Genomic DNA, 17,852 nt, shown 5'->3' with positions numbered 1-17,852 from the left:
ATGCAATAAAAGATACAATTATCATGATTTATTAAGGGGTCATGAAAAATAAAGAGTGAGTATTTTATTAAATAATTAAACTTAGGCATTAATTTTTGCAATCGAGGGTTACTTTCGTTGGTACTAAACTGTGTGTTTTTAATTTTTCAAATTTACTCTAGAGTTCACTAGTTACTGGTCCACCGCAGCATCCGTTTGTCTTTCTGGCGCTATCTTTGGGATTTCTTGTGAATTACAATGATTGGGGGTGGGAGTGGATATGTAGAAGATAAGGGTGAAAGATCAGCGACTAGACGGGGGCGCAGGACAAATTCAGCGGTAAGTTGATACTAGAATTTAATTAATATTTTATAAAATTTTTATGCCAATTTACTGCTTTTTTAAAATAAAATGTTGCTTTTAATTAATTGTATAACATCTTTTGATTATTTTAAATGACAAAAGTGAATTAAGATGTCGAAAAATTCATTAAAAGCATTCAATTTTTTAGAGATTGATCGAAGTACCACAAATTGCTTTGTTAGAGCACGTATAAAATGGCTGTGATTTATTCATATCCTTTGATTATTTTTTCGACATGAATCATTGAAATTGTACATTTTATTTCTAAGTAAATAAAATCTTATATTATTCTTTTCTCCTTCTTTGAATGTCGAAATAATATTAAATAATTTATTGATAATTTTCAGATTACACAAAATGTCATCTTTTACTGTGGTTCGCAAAAAATCCTGCTGATGCCTAGGGAGACGCCAAAGTTGTCCTGCGCATTGATGATTCTTCATTGAAAGCTATAACATTTTTTCAATTACCATAGACATTTATTCTAATGCGATAATTACTTATTAAAAGAAAAGTACTTGAAAAAATTTAACATTTTAAAGCCAAAATTTAATTCTTTTTTTTTTGTTATTAAAATATTTATTTTATGTTTCAGAATAACAAGCCAAAAATTTTAATTGAGAAAAAAGTCAAAAAGTTTCAACTACGGCCTAAAGAGAACATGAGATCATACGATGAAGAAAGTAGCTCAGGAGATGAAGGTGATCACAGAGAAACTCTCTCTGAGCCGCATTTAAATCAAAGTCCTTGGAGAGGATCTACATCACATCCAACTTGGGCTTGGGAGCATCGTGGAGTAAGTTATTTATACATAAAATAATAATAAATTAATTTTGAAAAATGTGCTATATTTCAAGCATCAACTTCCTGGACAATCAAACGCAGCTTTGGAGTCAATAGCATATCCAGCTCCTCCACCAGCTCATCCTACAATGCCAGTTCCTCCAACAAGTGGATATTCAAGCTCAGATCATTCTCAAAATCATGGTCGCAGAACTCCTTTGGGTACAGTAGGACTTGGAGGTTTTTACTTCCAGCAACAACCACAACCTTTGGCTTCGTCTAGTGCTTTATCTTCTGATGAAAACCGTCCAGATCCTGAAAGGTATCGAAATTTATTCGTTACAGTTTCATTATTATTCAATCAATTTAACGCAATGCCATTTTATCAGGCCTACTGCATCCAGACTTAATTGTCCTCCAAAGTCTAAAAACTCACGTCAGGGAAAAAGTGTCAGATTAAACATCAATGCTCGAGAACGTCGAAGAATGCACGATTTAAATGATGCTCTTGATGAATTACGTTCAGTTATTCCTTATGCTCATAGTCCATCAGTTCGAAAGCTTTCTAAAATTGCTACATTACTTCTGGCTAAAAATTATATTTTAATGCAAGGTAAGTAACAGAAAAAAGTTTCAACATGCTACAATATTAACTACATTGTAAAGAAATTATTTAACACTTCGTTTGTTTTTATAATTAACTTCAATTAGATTTAGTATTAGTTATTTCAAATATTCCGTTCTTAATAGAGTAATTAATTAATTTAATAAGATTAAAATGATAAAAGTGATATTTATCAAGGAGAAATGAGCACATATAGAATATACTATCTACATAGTATAAAATTGTGTCCTTGTGAGCATGAAATAAAACAGCAATTAAAATGAAATAAATGATTAATTGTTTGATTAAATAGAGATAATGTCGAAATTTTCCTTCTCAAACAGGAAATGCCTTAGAAGAATTGAGGAGAGTTATAGCAGTTCTCCAATCTCCTCATGCTCACACAACAGCTCTACCCCCTACACCAGTTTCTTATGACTTACTCCAGGGATTCCCAGGCAAACTTTTTCAAGGAGTTCCAGAATTGCAAGGCATTCATGGTTTGAATCCACCAGCTGTTACTGCTAGCAGTCCTCCAACTGATATAACTGTCTCCGCAGATATCACAATTTCCGGTGCCGAATCAGCCTAAAATATTTGAAAGTAATTAACATTCAAAAGACAATGAGCATAAGAAAGAACATTTTTTGCTCTCCAATTTTTTTCGGAATGATAGCCTTTGGTCAAAATCATTGAAAGTCTCTGTGAAATGATGAAAGTATTAATAATAAACAAAGAGTCTCTTGGGATATTTATCAATTTAGAAAGATATTTTAAGAATATTAATTACAAATTGATTAATTAAATGAATTAATTCAATAATTATGAATTTTAAAGCAATAAGAATATGGCAATGGTTTCTATAAAAAGAGACTTGAGCTTGAAAGTTTAGAAGAAGTCGACTTTTCAGTCCCGTCCTGAAGACGATAGTCAATATAGCATGTGATATGTGTGAGATTTATTACTAGTCTTATGCATTAATACAAGCATTAAATTTATATATTTATTATGTCAAATTACTTGGATTATTTACTAATCGATATATGTATACACAATATTGTGTATGATATTTAAAATGATAATTAATAATATATAGAAAATATATTTATAGTTTTATTGAATTAAAGAAAAAAAAAAATTAAATATGAAAAATACTCGCTCATAAATATTAAGTAACAATACCAAGTGCCAAGGAGCATAAGTAATAAAGTTCATTTTTAGTCCAAATATACATTTTAATTGGAATAAATTAATTTAGATTTATTAATGATGATACAATTAATTATCACTGATGAATATTTTATTTATTAAAACCATCATCAATACATCATTGATATAATATACAAAATCATACTCATTGTCTACAAACGTCAATACTAGATATAAGAAATTAATTATATATTTATTGTAGTCTAGAATTTTGCTGTCTAGTATTCAACAAAATAAATATATGTTTAAACAATTTTATTTAATACTACTAAATGAAAGAAAGTTTATTGTTTTAACGAATATCTAACTTTAGGATGTATTTTAAGAGGAAAAAATAATATTCGAACAATCAAATTTAATTGATAAATAAATATAAATACTGCGATTGAAACTTGTAATAAAAAAACATCAGTATAATATATTTCAAAGATCTCATGTGAATAATATTTTTTACAATAGATTACCCAGTCTGATGTTTTATTTAATATTTTATTTCTAAAAAAAAAAAAAGAGGTATAAAAATAATATGACTTCTGCACACCTGATACACTAAAAATAAAATATTTACAAGCACAATAGAAAAGAGTACAGAAAATAAGATAAACAGTACAGCAAAATAAGTATGTAAAATACATAATATTTATTGTAATCATTTCTTTTGAATACTTTATCTTTCATTGTTTGAAATTACGCGCCAATGAAACTCCATCATGTGGCGCCATCATTAGAAATCATGTCGAATATTGGAATTATTATTTTTATTTGTTTTCTTTTTCTTTTTGCTATCTCTTTCTCTATTACCAAACTCATCCATACTCGCTGCTTCACTTAGTTTATACTTTGCTTATAGTTGCTACGATTTGTGAGTGCCTCAGCGGTTGTTGGTGCGTGTGGATGTTCAGTGTGTTTCTCAATCGTTCAACAAAACTTCAAGATGGCCTGGGTTCTTATGAGCATTTTACTACTTATTAGTTTTTAAAAGAGTGCATTGGTTATTATTTAATACAACCATATTTCTAAACCAACTTTCATTGTTATCTACTTATAAATAACCTCAAAAATAGTCAAATAATTCAAAAACGGTCCGCAAAATGGAGAAATTTTGGAAAGAAAAGTGATAATAAAATTTGAGGGTGAGTATATATTCTCACAAATAAAGATGATGCCGGTGAATTTTTTTAACACAAAAAAAAAAGAAGTTATCATCATTGGCGTAGGAAGTATCATTTATCACGTCAATTTAGCATTTATTATACGGCCTGATGCTTTTTTTCTTTCAATTGAATTTATCTAACATTATTAAATTTTTTGATTAAATAAATCAATTATTAACAGATTGAATATAATATTCATTCGATTGTGAATTCAGGTGAATTGCGGTAGCTAGTGATAGTTTAATTGTGTGGAGAACGGGGCTTTACCGTCTACTTAAAGTGGCATGAGTGGGGCAAGGTTTAACCTAACCCTAACTCGTAACTTTTCACGAGGTTGTTCTGAAACACAGCAAGTCTTGAAGATCTCAATTCCCATTATATAAATATTATTCAAAAAATTAAATATTTTTTACTGTATCTTCTATCTTCTATCACCAAATTTATCATCATTCAACTACACTATGCTTCTTGACTTGTATTTACTCAGGCTGATCTTGAATGGTTTCAGAATATTTTATTACTCACTTGTGTACATATATATCACTTAGTTCAACATTTATATTTTACGTGTTACTGTAAATTTATTAGGAATAGTTGATCACAAATTAAGTTTCATTACATAAAATATCTCTAAAATCAATCGTTTTTGGTGGTAATTTGCTCCATAAACATTCAAATTTACTGCATTGCTTTTAACACATACTATAATTGTGTCTCATTTTTACCTCTTCATACATACTATATTATTTCATATTACTATAATTACACTCAGAGAATGGCCAGAAAGTTTCTGTATTATTATATATCCAATTTCCTGCAACTTGAGTGTATTTATTGTCTGTTCTCTTGTTCAGATTAAACATGGATGCATCAGGAAAATTATTAATAGTTGATTCACTCAATCTATAGTCATATATCCTTTACAATTGTTAAATATTTTAGTACATTTTTAATCAAAAAACTACGTTATCATACCAGAATTATAGTTTTGATCAAAAATCACGTGATCTTAATAAAAGCTAAAGCATAAGAATTTACTTTAATTTTTAACAATGGGTAAAACCCATTTTTAAAATTACCATACTATTTTAAATCGTACTAATTTTTTCTTTTCTCAATAAGTATAATTACAATCTGTTGTATAAACATTAACTAATTCTGCTGTATTTATTTTTGTCTTGAATGTCAGACTAATGAACATTTTTTTTTTAATTTTATCAAATTAACTTGACTCTTAATCTAAATTATAGAAACATTCAAACCTCCTTAAAATAGTTGATTCACTCAATCTATAGTCAGATATTCTATACTATTTTTAAATATTTCAGTTTATAATGACGATTTTATCATTGTCACCAATCGATATGCCTCACTTTCAATCGAATTAAAAGAGAGAAAATTTCTGCTATACTTTTTTCTCTATTTTATACAGAATTACTTTTTTTACTCATACTTTCTAAAATAATGAAGCTAGAGTAAAAATAGTTTATATAAAAGTTGTTCTTCTTGGAATGAGAAATATTTTTTATTTAACCATTTTTTCTCTATTTGTCCATAGTTTACCTAAAAAAGCAAAAAAAAAAACGCATTTAAACAACAAAATTATTTATAACTTTTAAATGCACGACTTTAGGAAAAAAAAACTTACATATTTGGATTCAGCATACAAAAATTAATTCAACAAATCAAATTTATTTTATCTACCTTTTGAAAAAAAAAGGAATTGCATACACCTCTTATGGCTGGCCCTTGGATCATTTGAATAAAGTCTTCAATGAAATACCATGCAATCTCTTTCATGTGGGAAAGTGAGTGAAACACTCTAGTACACAATAAATTCAAGTAATTAACAGGATAAAAGCTTGTCTATAATTACATTATAGAGAGAGAGAGAGAGAGAATTTTTTATTTAATCATTTATTTATTGTGACGTTTAGTGTGATGATGAATTTTTGATAAAAAAATAAAGACAAGCATAGTAGAGTAAATACGTCGGTATTTAAAAGGGATTGTTGTGAGTCGCGTGGGTTTATTGTGGGAGTAGGGTCGAAAACATGTCTCATCTGAAGTACTGAAGGCCGCGTGATTTACGTTGTCGACGCGCGCACGTACGCTGGACTCCGCCGGCACTTGGATGCATCGGTCACAAGTCGTCGCGTGACGTCAGTGTTGTGAGTAACACGCGCTCGACAGACATTAATAGAGACAAATATACTGGGTGAGGAAGAGAGGTAGGGGAAATTAAAAAAAAAATTAAAAAAAGAACCTCAAAATGAAGAGGATAAATTAATAAATTAGATAAAATTATCAGTAAGTTTTTTTAGATATCTAAATAATCAATATGATCATCGCACTATCGGTAAAGGTGATTGAACAAAGAACTTTCATGGATCGTTTTGTTTTTATTACCATTGTCGATAAGTCAAAATTGAGGTCAAGGGTAGAATTGAGTAAATTACGATTGGAGATCTGAAATAATTTGGATAGGGATGATTTTAAATTGATAAATTATTTATAACAAGTATAGAATTTAATAGATCATTGTCATATTACACGATGGCTTTACAAAATTTGTAGATTCAAAAAAGAGAAAGGAGGAAGTCAGGATGGGAGCGCATCGGTAGGTGGCAATGGAGGAGGTTGAGGAGGGCGAAAAGTTGTTCCTAGATGGATGGAAGATCGGGCGCCGCGGTTGCCACGGCGACCGGCATTGATTCCTTCCCTCTCTCACCTCTTCTTCATTGGTCTATTCGTTTCATCTCTTTTTCTCTCTTTCTACATCTCTTTGTTCCTTCCTTTCTTTGCTTTGTCCATTTCTTTTGCCTCCCTCACGCTTTCGCCCGCGTCCAATTTTATCTCACTCTCATACGCAGTCAACCAATCAGGTGCCGTGGTAATGGCGAAGAAGGGAGAGGTGGTGAACGAGTGAATTAGTGTTCGGGGAGATGGCGAGAGGGACGAAAACTGGCACCAAAGACAGAATTCTGTCTCTCGTTGAGAGAACCGTTGCTTAGCAACCAATATATTGTTCTCATTGTTGTGAACGCGCTGTAAATATTTGAATCTACTCTCTACGATTCTGCTATATTTTCTTTTTCTCTTACATTTTTTCTTGTACTCACATCAATATTCTTTCTATGTATGCTCTTGTTCTAATTAAAGCATAATTTTTCGGTTAATGAAGAGCATTACTTTCTATACGTTGTATTTATATTAAAATAATATAAATATGAAATATTGAAAATTACAATTACATTAAAAAATATGAATAAAAGATGTGTCTTGAAAACAAGAAGGATTTTTTTTCTTCTTTTTTCACTTTATTGGATTGAAAAATAGCATTTTCTTAAATAATGTTTTTTCAACTTTAATCTCAATTCACTTAACAATATTAAAAGCAAACAATGTAGAGAAAGAAATTTTTAGTTTTCATTTTTATATAATCCAGTTGTAAACGTCAAGTCATGTGGTAAAATATGAAAGCACATAAATAGAAGTGAGCGTTAATGCATATTCAATTATGATGGCATATGGTGAGCTCTTGATTAACAAACAAATCTGTTGTTAACCACACTAATTGAGAACAGAAGTATTTTATTTAATTTAAAATTACTAATTCCTCATAATAATTTTTATAAATTAGTCCAATTGTTATCATTTAAAATAACAATAAAAATTAAATGGTAATTTTACTGGTAAATTAACGGACATATTAACCTATTATAGCTCAAGATCTTAAAAAACCGATATTTCTCGGAATTTAAAAATATTTTAATTGTTAAATATTAATAATAATCAATTATTAATTAATTATTGTGACTATTGTTAATTTGTTTCTATTGTCATGATTGTTATTGCGAGATTATTGTGGGTTTGTTACAGAAATGTCACAAATGAGTCTAAAAAGGGTTAAAGTAACAAAAACTAGAATATCACTCGTTAATCAGACGAAAATGCAGGAAAACTCTAGGGGGTCATGAAACCGTTTTACGAGCAAACTCGCACGTGCTCTCTGTTGCGTCAAAGATCTTCATTATCACAGTATGAGAAAAAGCAAGAAGTAGAGTGAATTTCATTATTATTGACAAAAAAAAACACACACACACACTTTTCTAACATGAAAAATTTCATTACCTATTTTCAGATAGAGCACATAATGTAATTGAGAATTTAATTTTGACATTTAACCTTACCGAGTTGATACAAACGTGATAACAAACAAAAACAGTAGTGACACACACACACACATTAGCTATCCTTTGTAGCCAGGAAAGAGGGGATGAAAGTCGAAGGCGTCAATGGTGACGTCTATTGAACAAGAACAAAATACTTACTCCACATTGAAAACATAGCGCGTGCGTCCGAATGTCGTAGGTCGCGATTGAAAATATTGGTAGGTTAGAAAATACTTTTATTCAAACTTCTATCGTTGATAAAAAGGAAAAAAAAACACTCATAAATTTTTTTTTTTATGTGACATCGATGGGGATGATATTGATAATGAGGAGGGTGTAGTGGAGAGGAGGATAGAGAAGGAGTTTACGGTATGAGTACTCTATAGCGCAACACTGCGGTGGGATCGATTCGTCAGGAGGTGGAAATACTTCCTCTCTACCTCTCACAACCTCGTTTACAAACTTCAATATACACCCACTACCTCTCCGCACCCTTGCCTAACCAACCTCTTGTTTAGAAATACGCTTTTTTTTTTTCATTTCCATAATCAACTATCATTTTCAGACATTGCCATTGTTAATAATGGAGCCATTTTGTTTTGAAAATATCAAATATGTTTATGTTTCGATTGGAGTTTTGTATTGAATGTCTTGAAAAACTTGGACATATTTTAGTTTGCGCATCATTATGTTAAAGGTAGACTAGAAGCTTTCGCGCTATGATCTGCCTTCTCATTGGCTTTCTTTCTCTCTCTCTTATACTCCGAATATTTTCCCTCACTTGTAGAGGTTATGTGCATGGTGTATATGTATTTCATGACACACAGACGCAAAGCTTGTACATAATGGATATATATATATATATATATATATATATGTATGTATATATTACTTGGTATTGTAGCATCAACGTACGATGGAAAGCCTCCACTGACGATAGGTCGCGCTAGGTATTTCTCATTTATGTACTTATGTATACATAGAGGTTATGTGCACATGACCGACGCAGACGGGACACGAGAAAGACAGAAAAGCTATCGGACCTTCACTGGAAAGCGGAAAAGCACGACGGCAATATCGTCGACCCACCGCCGTCTGCTTTACTCATAAAATCTGTCTCAATATTTCTTTTTTACCTTATTTTATTTTTCCTCGCTTTTGCTCTTTATTCGTATTTTAGGTTAAGAACCTTGAGATCGAAAAAGATTCTTTTTGATTTGAATTATATTTCTAAATAATTATTGATCTTTTTTTTGTTTTTTGATTAAATTCTATATCACCAACATGAACTATCATTTAAAATCTAATGATCCCTCCAAAGGCACTTGGTAATTTAAATTAATAATTAATTTTGAAAGAATCTCTGTAAGATCGCGCATGCGCTGCTCGTTTTTTCGTTCGTTGAACCATCGCAATACCGAAGAGAGCGACGTTCTCCGGGACACGAGCATTGCGCGCCGATTCTCCTGTGCGCTCTCGCAACTGACCCGACTCTTGATATGATGGAGGACGCAGTGGTGGAGGAGGCAAGCAAGAGGTGACGCGCTGCGCCCTACGACTTAACAACGCTCACTCTGACGCGAGCCGGTGAACGGATCTGACGTGGTTTCTCTAGCTCTTTCCCTTAACATAACGGATACACGTATTCGTGTGTTCTATTTTCCTCTACCATCATTCATCATTATCATCAATACCTTTTTATATATTTTAAAATACTTCATCTCAAACTCAATTAAAATTCATCTTTTGCTTTTTCTACCATTATTATGGAGCTCTTTTAGTCTTTTGTGTGAATTCGCATGTGCTTTTGGATGGTAAAGACAGGCTGAGTTTTCAGAAAGCTCAGGTATCTATTATTAGTAAGCTATGGAAGGATTTTTGATACTAATTTATTAGGATATTCAAACTTTTTATATTATAAAATAAAGGAACGTTTTTTTTTTTAATTTTTCAAGTACTGTTATAATAATTATCTGTCTATTCAACCACATTCTTGGCTCATGGTGCGCGCGGTACCAACGAGCGCACTACTTATTGATCCTTCGCTCTTCAACTTCCTATTTATGATATTCAATCGAAAAGAAAAAAAAACAAGTTAATTTGAGTAGATTAAAAAAAATAGCAAGAATTAAATAAGCACTTTTTTTGATAGATTTTTTTTTTGTTTGTAGACTAGAAAAGAGATGGAATCACTTTCGGCCGAAGATCCTGCTGCTTTGGTGGAGGTCCATGAGGATTCCAGCTCAGTGAATGAACCTCAAGAGAATGCAAGTGCGACGGCGGAAATCCTTGGAGTTCCAACATCAAAAGAATCCAGTGAAGATGAAAATATATCTAAAAGTGAAGAACATTCTTTGGATGTTAACAATGGATGTGAACGAGTGTCAAATATTGACAATATTGGAGAAATAACCTGTGAACTTGAAGAACAAGAAAATATTCAAAAGTGTTCAGTTAACGATAGACTATCGTTAACAATCCCAAAGCCTATTGAAGTATCGGACGAAAGATTAATCAGATCTTCCGATGAGTTCGTGCCTATTTCAGCTGAGCTGAAAACTATTGGGGTTGAAATTTCTGAAGAAGAAGCGAAACAGCTTAAAAATGATATCAGAAGACTTTCTCCAGTATTAGTGAGTCTTCGGGAACGGACACTTGGCGAAATTTCATTGACTTCTGACTCGAGATTATTCGAAGAAAACGTGTCTTCATTAACAAACAATGTGGCTATTGCTAAACAAATTGATCATGTTGATGAAAATGAATTTAAATCTACGACGAGTTCAGAATGTGTTGATAATAACAGTGATAACAGTTTACTAAGTGAAAATTTGTCAGAAAAATCTCATGTAAATTCGGACAAAGAATTAATGATTGTGTTGTCCCGTTTTAATTCTAATGAAGATACTGTATGTATTGATAATAAGGATAATTTAGATATTTTATGTAATACTTCGAAATATTTAGAAAATGATCAATTGACCAGAAAAAGTCCAGTAGTCATTTTAGAAAGAGCCGAAAATCAATCACAAAAAATCACTGATGAAGACAAGTTAAACATTGTAGTCAAGCTAGAAAATGAATTTGAAGATGAAGATGATGATCTTCAAAATATCAGAAAGACTAGTGTGTCACTGGATTCATCAGAAGAAGAGTTGCGAGTGGTCAACGATATTCAAGAGTCAGTGGACACCGAGACTGAAACAGAGACCGGATCTGATAGTTCAGAACTGATCTCGATGACTTCCGTCCACTTGAAAGACTGTGAAGAAACTATTTCCGACGGTTCTAGGTGTCAAGAGACTGATGTGTTGGTTTGTGATGAAATGACACCAGGTATGCTCACCAGACTTCAATCAGAACAACCGGATCCTTTCACTGAAGACTCTGCCGAAAGTCTGACACTGACCACGGGTGCTAGAGATGAAGTAAGGTCTGATGGTAGTGATTCTGGCCTTGGGAGTGAACTTCCTGGTGATCCCGGACCTACGCCAGCTCCTGAAAGTGATTCGGAGACTTCTTTTCTTGATAGAATTCCCGATGACATTTTATCTGACAAAGAAAAAGGTATTTAGAATTTATATTAAATCATTATCCAAATTTTAATCAATAGAAACGTTAATAAAAGTTTTTATTTTTTCCATTTTTATAGTAAATACCCTAGAAGATTTAGCTCCAAGTACGAGTAATGCTGATGCTCCGTCGGCATTGCCATTGCCGACTATTCGGGTGCCCCAAAAAAGCAATCTAAAGCGACGGTTGAGCGATTGTCTAGAGGGAGAACCAAGTGTAAAGAGAAGCAACGTAGGAGAAGAGCCAGAAAGAAAGAAAAGAAATATTCATTTTGATGCTGTTACTGTTTATTATTTTCCGAGGTCTCAGGGTTTCACTTGTGTTCCCTCACAGGTATTGATCGCTTTGCATCTTCAGAAAGTTACCATCATTTTAAAATAAAAAAAAAAAAGTCAACTTGTAAATTTATACAATTGAATTGCAGGGTGGGAGTACGCTTGGAATGAGTGCAACACATACGCATGCCGAAAGATTCTCTTTAACGGAACATGCAGCAGAACAGAGAAGGCTTCATCGTGCAAGATTAGCACAGTTGAGATCGGAAAGGGCTTCTAATTGTATCGTTGAAACTGCTTCGAGCTCCGAAGATCCTAGTGATGATACTGATGATGAACCTAGTGATTCCGAAGATTTAGATATTGACAGCTATTATTTTTTACAACCAGTCCCAACGTGGCAGAGACGGGCATTACTTCGTGCTGCTGGAGTACGAAGGATAGATGCTATTGAAAAGGATGAGTGCCGGGATATTCGTGCTAGCAGAGAACACTGTGGCTGTGCTTGCAAAGGATATTGCGATCCGGAAAGCTGTCCTTGTTCAAGAGCTAATGTTAAGTGCCAAGTAAGTCCTTTGAACGATTACAATTATTGCAGACATTTACAAATCATTACAAGATAGTTATTATGATAATAAAATCCAAGTGTCTGTGATAATGTTTTTTTAAATTAGTCATAAAAAATATCTGTAATAAATTATTTTCCCCTTTTTTATGAATATCATGGAAGCTTCGAGTAAACGCGATAAATATACAATACTATACCTATGCATACTGCATAACATTTAGCTTTAATCGAAGAGTGAAAAAATTAATTAAAAAAAAAAACTAAAATATTTCGTTTTGTATTTATATATTTTTGTTTCTGTAAAAATCAATACTGTTGAAAATTCATGGCTTCACAGGTATTTTATCCGATATTTCATTGACATGAACTAGCACAACTTTATCAAAGATAAATATTTTACGAATCGAAATTAAAGACAATCTTTTCTCATCCATGAATTTGATTGAAGAATAATTTTTATTAAATAGATTTAAATTATTTAATATAATTTTTATCTTTATACTTAAATGTCTAGTGTGATACTTGAAAGCTTTTTGGTTGAGCTGTAACTATTGGAACTTTATAGTCACTTGTTAAGTGTTGAACAATGTTTTACACCACTAGACATGATGATATTCCAAACTTATACATAAAATTTATTTTTCTTTATTTACATATATCTTATCTAATAGAAAGTGAGAAATTCAAATACATTTTTTTTTTTGTGAAAAAAATAGATAAAATTGTTCACATTAAAAAAAAAATTTATTTACCAAGTATTTAAAGGTTTTAAAATTTTAAAAAGTATAGAAATGAAACCGTAATATTTGATTTTATTTATCTTCTTGATAGAAAATGTACTTATTTCTTTCAAAAACATATAAAGAGCAAAAGATGCAATATACTAGACTTTTATTCCATAGAGACAAAAAATATTTATGTTTAGAAGTTAGTTTTGTAAATAACATAGATAAATATTAACAAAGTTTAATGTCATTGGTGTATTTACGGGTTACTTGAAATATACATCTGATAGTTAATAATAAATAAATACTATAAACTTGGTGACTTTAATATTTAATGTCGTTATAAATGTGTTAGTAAAAGATTAAGTAAATACAAAATGAAAAATAATTGTCTTTTAATTAATACAAAATTATTTCAGTAAATATTATTTATCTCAGGATATGTTAAATTCATTTAAATTTTTATATTTTCATAGCTATAGTGTATTAAATTAGTTGATATTGATTGGTTATTAAATTTTATTCAAGTAGAATTTTAATATTCAATATTTATAATGAACTAGAAGGGTTGTTAGAAAGAGTTGAAAGGATTTATTTTTTAAAAATCAAAAAATTAAAAAGTGTTAAAGTAATATTAAAACATTATAGATAGTAGTATACTTCATTTAGTTGGATTTATTTTAATGTTGATTTATGAGTTGGATATTCTAGTAAAAATAGATAACAATGAATTGAAATATAAAAATATATTAAAATTTAATCAAATGAAAATATACCGAATATTACATATTATGTAGTAGACATTTATAAATTTATAAATAATCGATGAGATTAAAATATTTTTATGTAAACATATTGTATGACCTACAAAAAGAGAATTATTTTTAGCAGTAGTTGTAATAATTCTCTATTTTTATTTTATCGGTTCTGTCAATTATTATATTGTTACATTATATAAATTACAATAAGGTTGAGAAGCGTGAATGTCATACATTCGATACAAATAATTTTAAATTTCTGTAAAATTTTTAGTTTTTCTTTTATAAAATAAAAATAATTGGTTTTGTCAAATAATTAGAATGTAATTAAAAATGGATTAAAAATGATTTTAGGTTGATCGAGCGGGGTTTCCTTGTGGTTGTTCTCGAGACGGTTGTGCAAATAGCTCAGGACGAATAGAATTCAACCCGGTTCGAGTACGAACGCATTTCATTCACACACTGATGAGACTAGAGTTGGAGAAAAAACAACGTGAAGAGGAATCTAACGAGCGAGAAATGGCAAATAAACAAGATCCGTTACGAGAAGGGAATTTATCAGTATCAAATGTTGATTCATCTGATTCTTCTTGCTTAAATGGCAGTGGATTTACGACGTTGCATTATGAAAATGAAGTGTCCACATCTTGTCAATCAATGCATGTTGCACGAGAAGATAGTCTAGATCTCTACGCAATTCGAGATGATTGCTATCCTAGTGAAGACAGTGAAAATTCTCACAATCCAACGAGAAAACTTCATCCAGAATTTAATCAAACCTTTCAAGCATTTCCTAGCCAACAAGCATCCTTTCAACCATCATCTTATCAAGATTATCAAAGCTACGAGACCTTGCCATCAACTTCAAGACCACAATTCCAACAACAATTTCAATCAATGCCATCATCACAACCTTTCTCTCATTACTTAGCTTACCAAAATGCAGGAATGCAAACTACGAATTGTCACTCAAATCATCAATCGCAAATTTATGATACATCTTTTTCTCAAGATGAAAGTAGTCCTCAGCAATACACTAATTTAAATTCAGTCCAACCAATGAATAATGTGGTCCAACAAATGGGTAAACTTGAGCCTTTTTCTGAGCTTTTAGCTGGTCGTTATTCATATTATGGTGATGTAGAGCCTCAGCAAATGACTTATCACAGTACGAATAATAAAATGGAAGAAAAAACTGAAACTAATGAACAAGAAGAAAGCAATGAAGATTGTGATGAAAATTTTGGTGAAATAATTAAAAAATCTATGGTTGAAACTGTGTCCGCTTGAAGAGAATGATAGATAATTGATGAATAAGTGGAGGCTGAGGTACCTGAAGAAGCTCTCCGGTCATGAAGGCCAGACAATCTTCACTAGGACAAATTAATCATGAATAAATAATTAAATGGTACACAGGAGAACACATAATTTTGTTGGGGGAGTATTAAAAGAGAATAGAAGGATATTAGATATAATTAAAAGGTATTCTTATGCAGAGTAGAATTTAGAAGGGTTATTTTTACATTTGAATATCAATAAGATTTTTTTTTTAATATTTTTATCGATATTTAAACACATACATAAAAATATTAGATAATTATAATACTCAGTGACTATAAAAATAAAAACACTAGGAGACAAGTTTTATCCATTGTGTGTTTGATTATTGCTTGAGTATTCAATGAATAAGAAATACAATGTTACTGAATGGTGGCCTTTCAAAAATGACAAATTTTCTAAATAAATTTTGACTTTTTTATCAATAAAATTATTAATGCACAAGGGTGATTATAATTATCTTTAATACGTTCAAATATAAAGAAATATTTGTATCAAACAATTGTAATTGTAATTAGAATCATTTTTTTACTCTAAATAAGGATACCTTCCACATTAATAAATCCATTCACATTTTATGACAATTTAAAATTGATATTTAACGAGGTTGTGACCAAGAAACAACATGGGATCAGCTTAGAGTGCAGAATATTTAATAATTTAAATAATTTTAATATTTGAATAAAATAGATATCAATTAAAAACAATTGATGGACGATGATTATACAAAGCTATAGGAATTTTCAAATAAAATCCTTTATACCTTTTCATAGAGGATCCAAGTTGAGGAAATAATAAATCGTTGATTATTAACTCTTGGAACGTACGTAATCCATAATTGACCACTGCATCGATTGTTAGATACACTCGTAACACATAATTGTGATAACGTGGATCAGACTAAAAATTATTATAGTGCAACGTTCGTTCAGGATCTTTGTTGATAAATCGGTTGTGATTCTATTCACGTTAATATTCCGTTAATTGTTAATTTATCTGTTGAGCACACAAATATACACAAAAATAACACATCAAAATAATTAATGAGTAATTAAAAATTATTAAGTATAAGACAATTCAAGGTGCTAATTCATTTTGCATCAAGATTAATAGTTTAATTCTTATTTGTTTATATATATATATATACATAAATTATACATATATATATATATATATATAATTATTGTATTCTTTTCTAATTTGTCTTAAATAATTTGAAATAATAAAAAGTACTAATGATTGATAAACGTGATTTAAAATATGAAAAAGAATTTATTTTGCAAGATCTTGGATGAATTTCGTTTCTCTAACCGACGTTTAATTTTAATAAGAATAAAAAAGATTTACAAATAAGGGATAAATCATTGTATAATGATAGTATTAAATTTATATATATTTACAATGGATGTGTCAGCTCCCAAGCAGTCACATATAATGTAATAATTAACTATTTGATTAAATGATAAGCAATGGAACAAAAGAAAAAAATGTTTTAAAAGAAAAAAAAATAAAATAACTATGTCTATGAAAATATAAATATGTATATTATCCTTTTGATAACAATTTTTTTCGTCGTGTCAATTAAATGTGAATAAAATTAATTTATTGATTGATTCACTAAGCAATTGTAAAATAGTAATAATAACTATAATGATAATAATAATAATAATAATTAAGTGTTAATGATTTTAACGACGAAAAAAATACATGGATAAAAAAATTTTCTGGCGAAAAAGTAGGATTGTATTAATTAAAATATATCGCAAGGGATGTGACACTTCCTAAACAATTATACATAAATAATATAAATATTATATATAAAAATTATATATAAATATATATATATATATATATAAATATAAATATAAACTATCACACATGTAAGAAAATTTAGAAAATTTAGAATATTTAAGTAAAAAAAAAGGCATAAATAGTTGATAGCATTTTATTGAATGTTGTAAAAAAAAAGTTTGCCTTATTTTTATGCCCTTCCTCAATTTTTTTTTTCTATTATCATAATCATTATTATTATTATTATGATTATTATTACTATTATTATTGTGGATATATACTTTTTTTTTGTTTTTATCCTTTGTCTATTCTATTCCTTTCACACTTCATTTTCATATTCAATACTGGCATTCAAATCACTAAGATAAGAACATTATTTAAAAAATTGATCAATACTTACTATCCATGCGCAATCCGTTATAAAATTATATTTAAATTTTGATGATTTCTATTAAATTATAATACCACTTAAGTAGATTTAGATGTATATTTTTTTTATTCTTCTTGACGAAAAAACTTTTCACCCGTTTTTACAAGATATGTTGCCGAACATTCAT

General features: G+C 30.0%; 2 protein-coding genes across 3 annotated transcripts; both read left to right on the top strand.

Moving 5' to 3' along the window:
- Positions 1-274: 274 nt before the first annotated feature.
- On the top strand, positions 275-3,093 carry Oli (Olig family). Of its 2 annotated transcripts, none has more exons than XM_035087444.1 (6): positions 275-318; positions 690-856; positions 938-1,138; positions 1,200-1,447; positions 1,515-1,738; positions 2,074-3,093. In XM_035087444.1, exons 3-6 carry the CDS (start codon positions 1,004-1,006, stop codon positions 2,319-2,321), a joined length of 855 nt encoding a protein of 284 aa, XP_034943335.1. In that variant the 5' UTR covers positions 275-318; positions 690-856; positions 938-1,003; the 3' UTR covers positions 2,322-3,093. The 2 variants fall into 2 exon arrangements, with proteins under 2 accessions (XP_034943335.1, XP_034943336.1); XM_035087445.1 differs by lacking the exon at positions 275-318 and adding an exon at positions 482-610.
- Positions 3,094-3,765: 672 nt separating this feature from the next.
- Positions 3,766-16,230, top strand: Axud1 (AXIN1 up-regulated 1). The gene is made up of 5 exons (XM_035087413.1): positions 3,766-4,071; positions 10,439-11,834; positions 11,920-12,173; positions 12,265-12,681; positions 14,521-16,230. Exons 2-5 carry the CDS (start codon positions 10,451-10,453, stop codon positions 15,454-15,456), a joined length of 2,991 nt encoding a protein of 996 aa, XP_034943304.1. The 5' UTR covers positions 3,766-4,071; positions 10,439-10,450; the 3' UTR covers positions 15,457-16,230.
- Positions 16,231-17,852: the final 1,622 nt, after the last annotated feature.

The sequence above is a fragment of the Chelonus insularis genome, unplaced genomic scaffold (assembly GCF_013357705.1).
Source record: "Chelonus insularis isolate UGA/USDA-ARS -01 unplaced genomic scaffold, ASM1335770v1 contig_408_pilon, whole genome shotgun sequence".
Lineage (NCBI taxonomy): Eukaryota > Metazoa > Arthropoda > Insecta > Hymenoptera > Braconidae > Chelonus > Chelonus insularis.
This window is presented reverse-complemented; position numbering and strand designations above follow the sequence as displayed.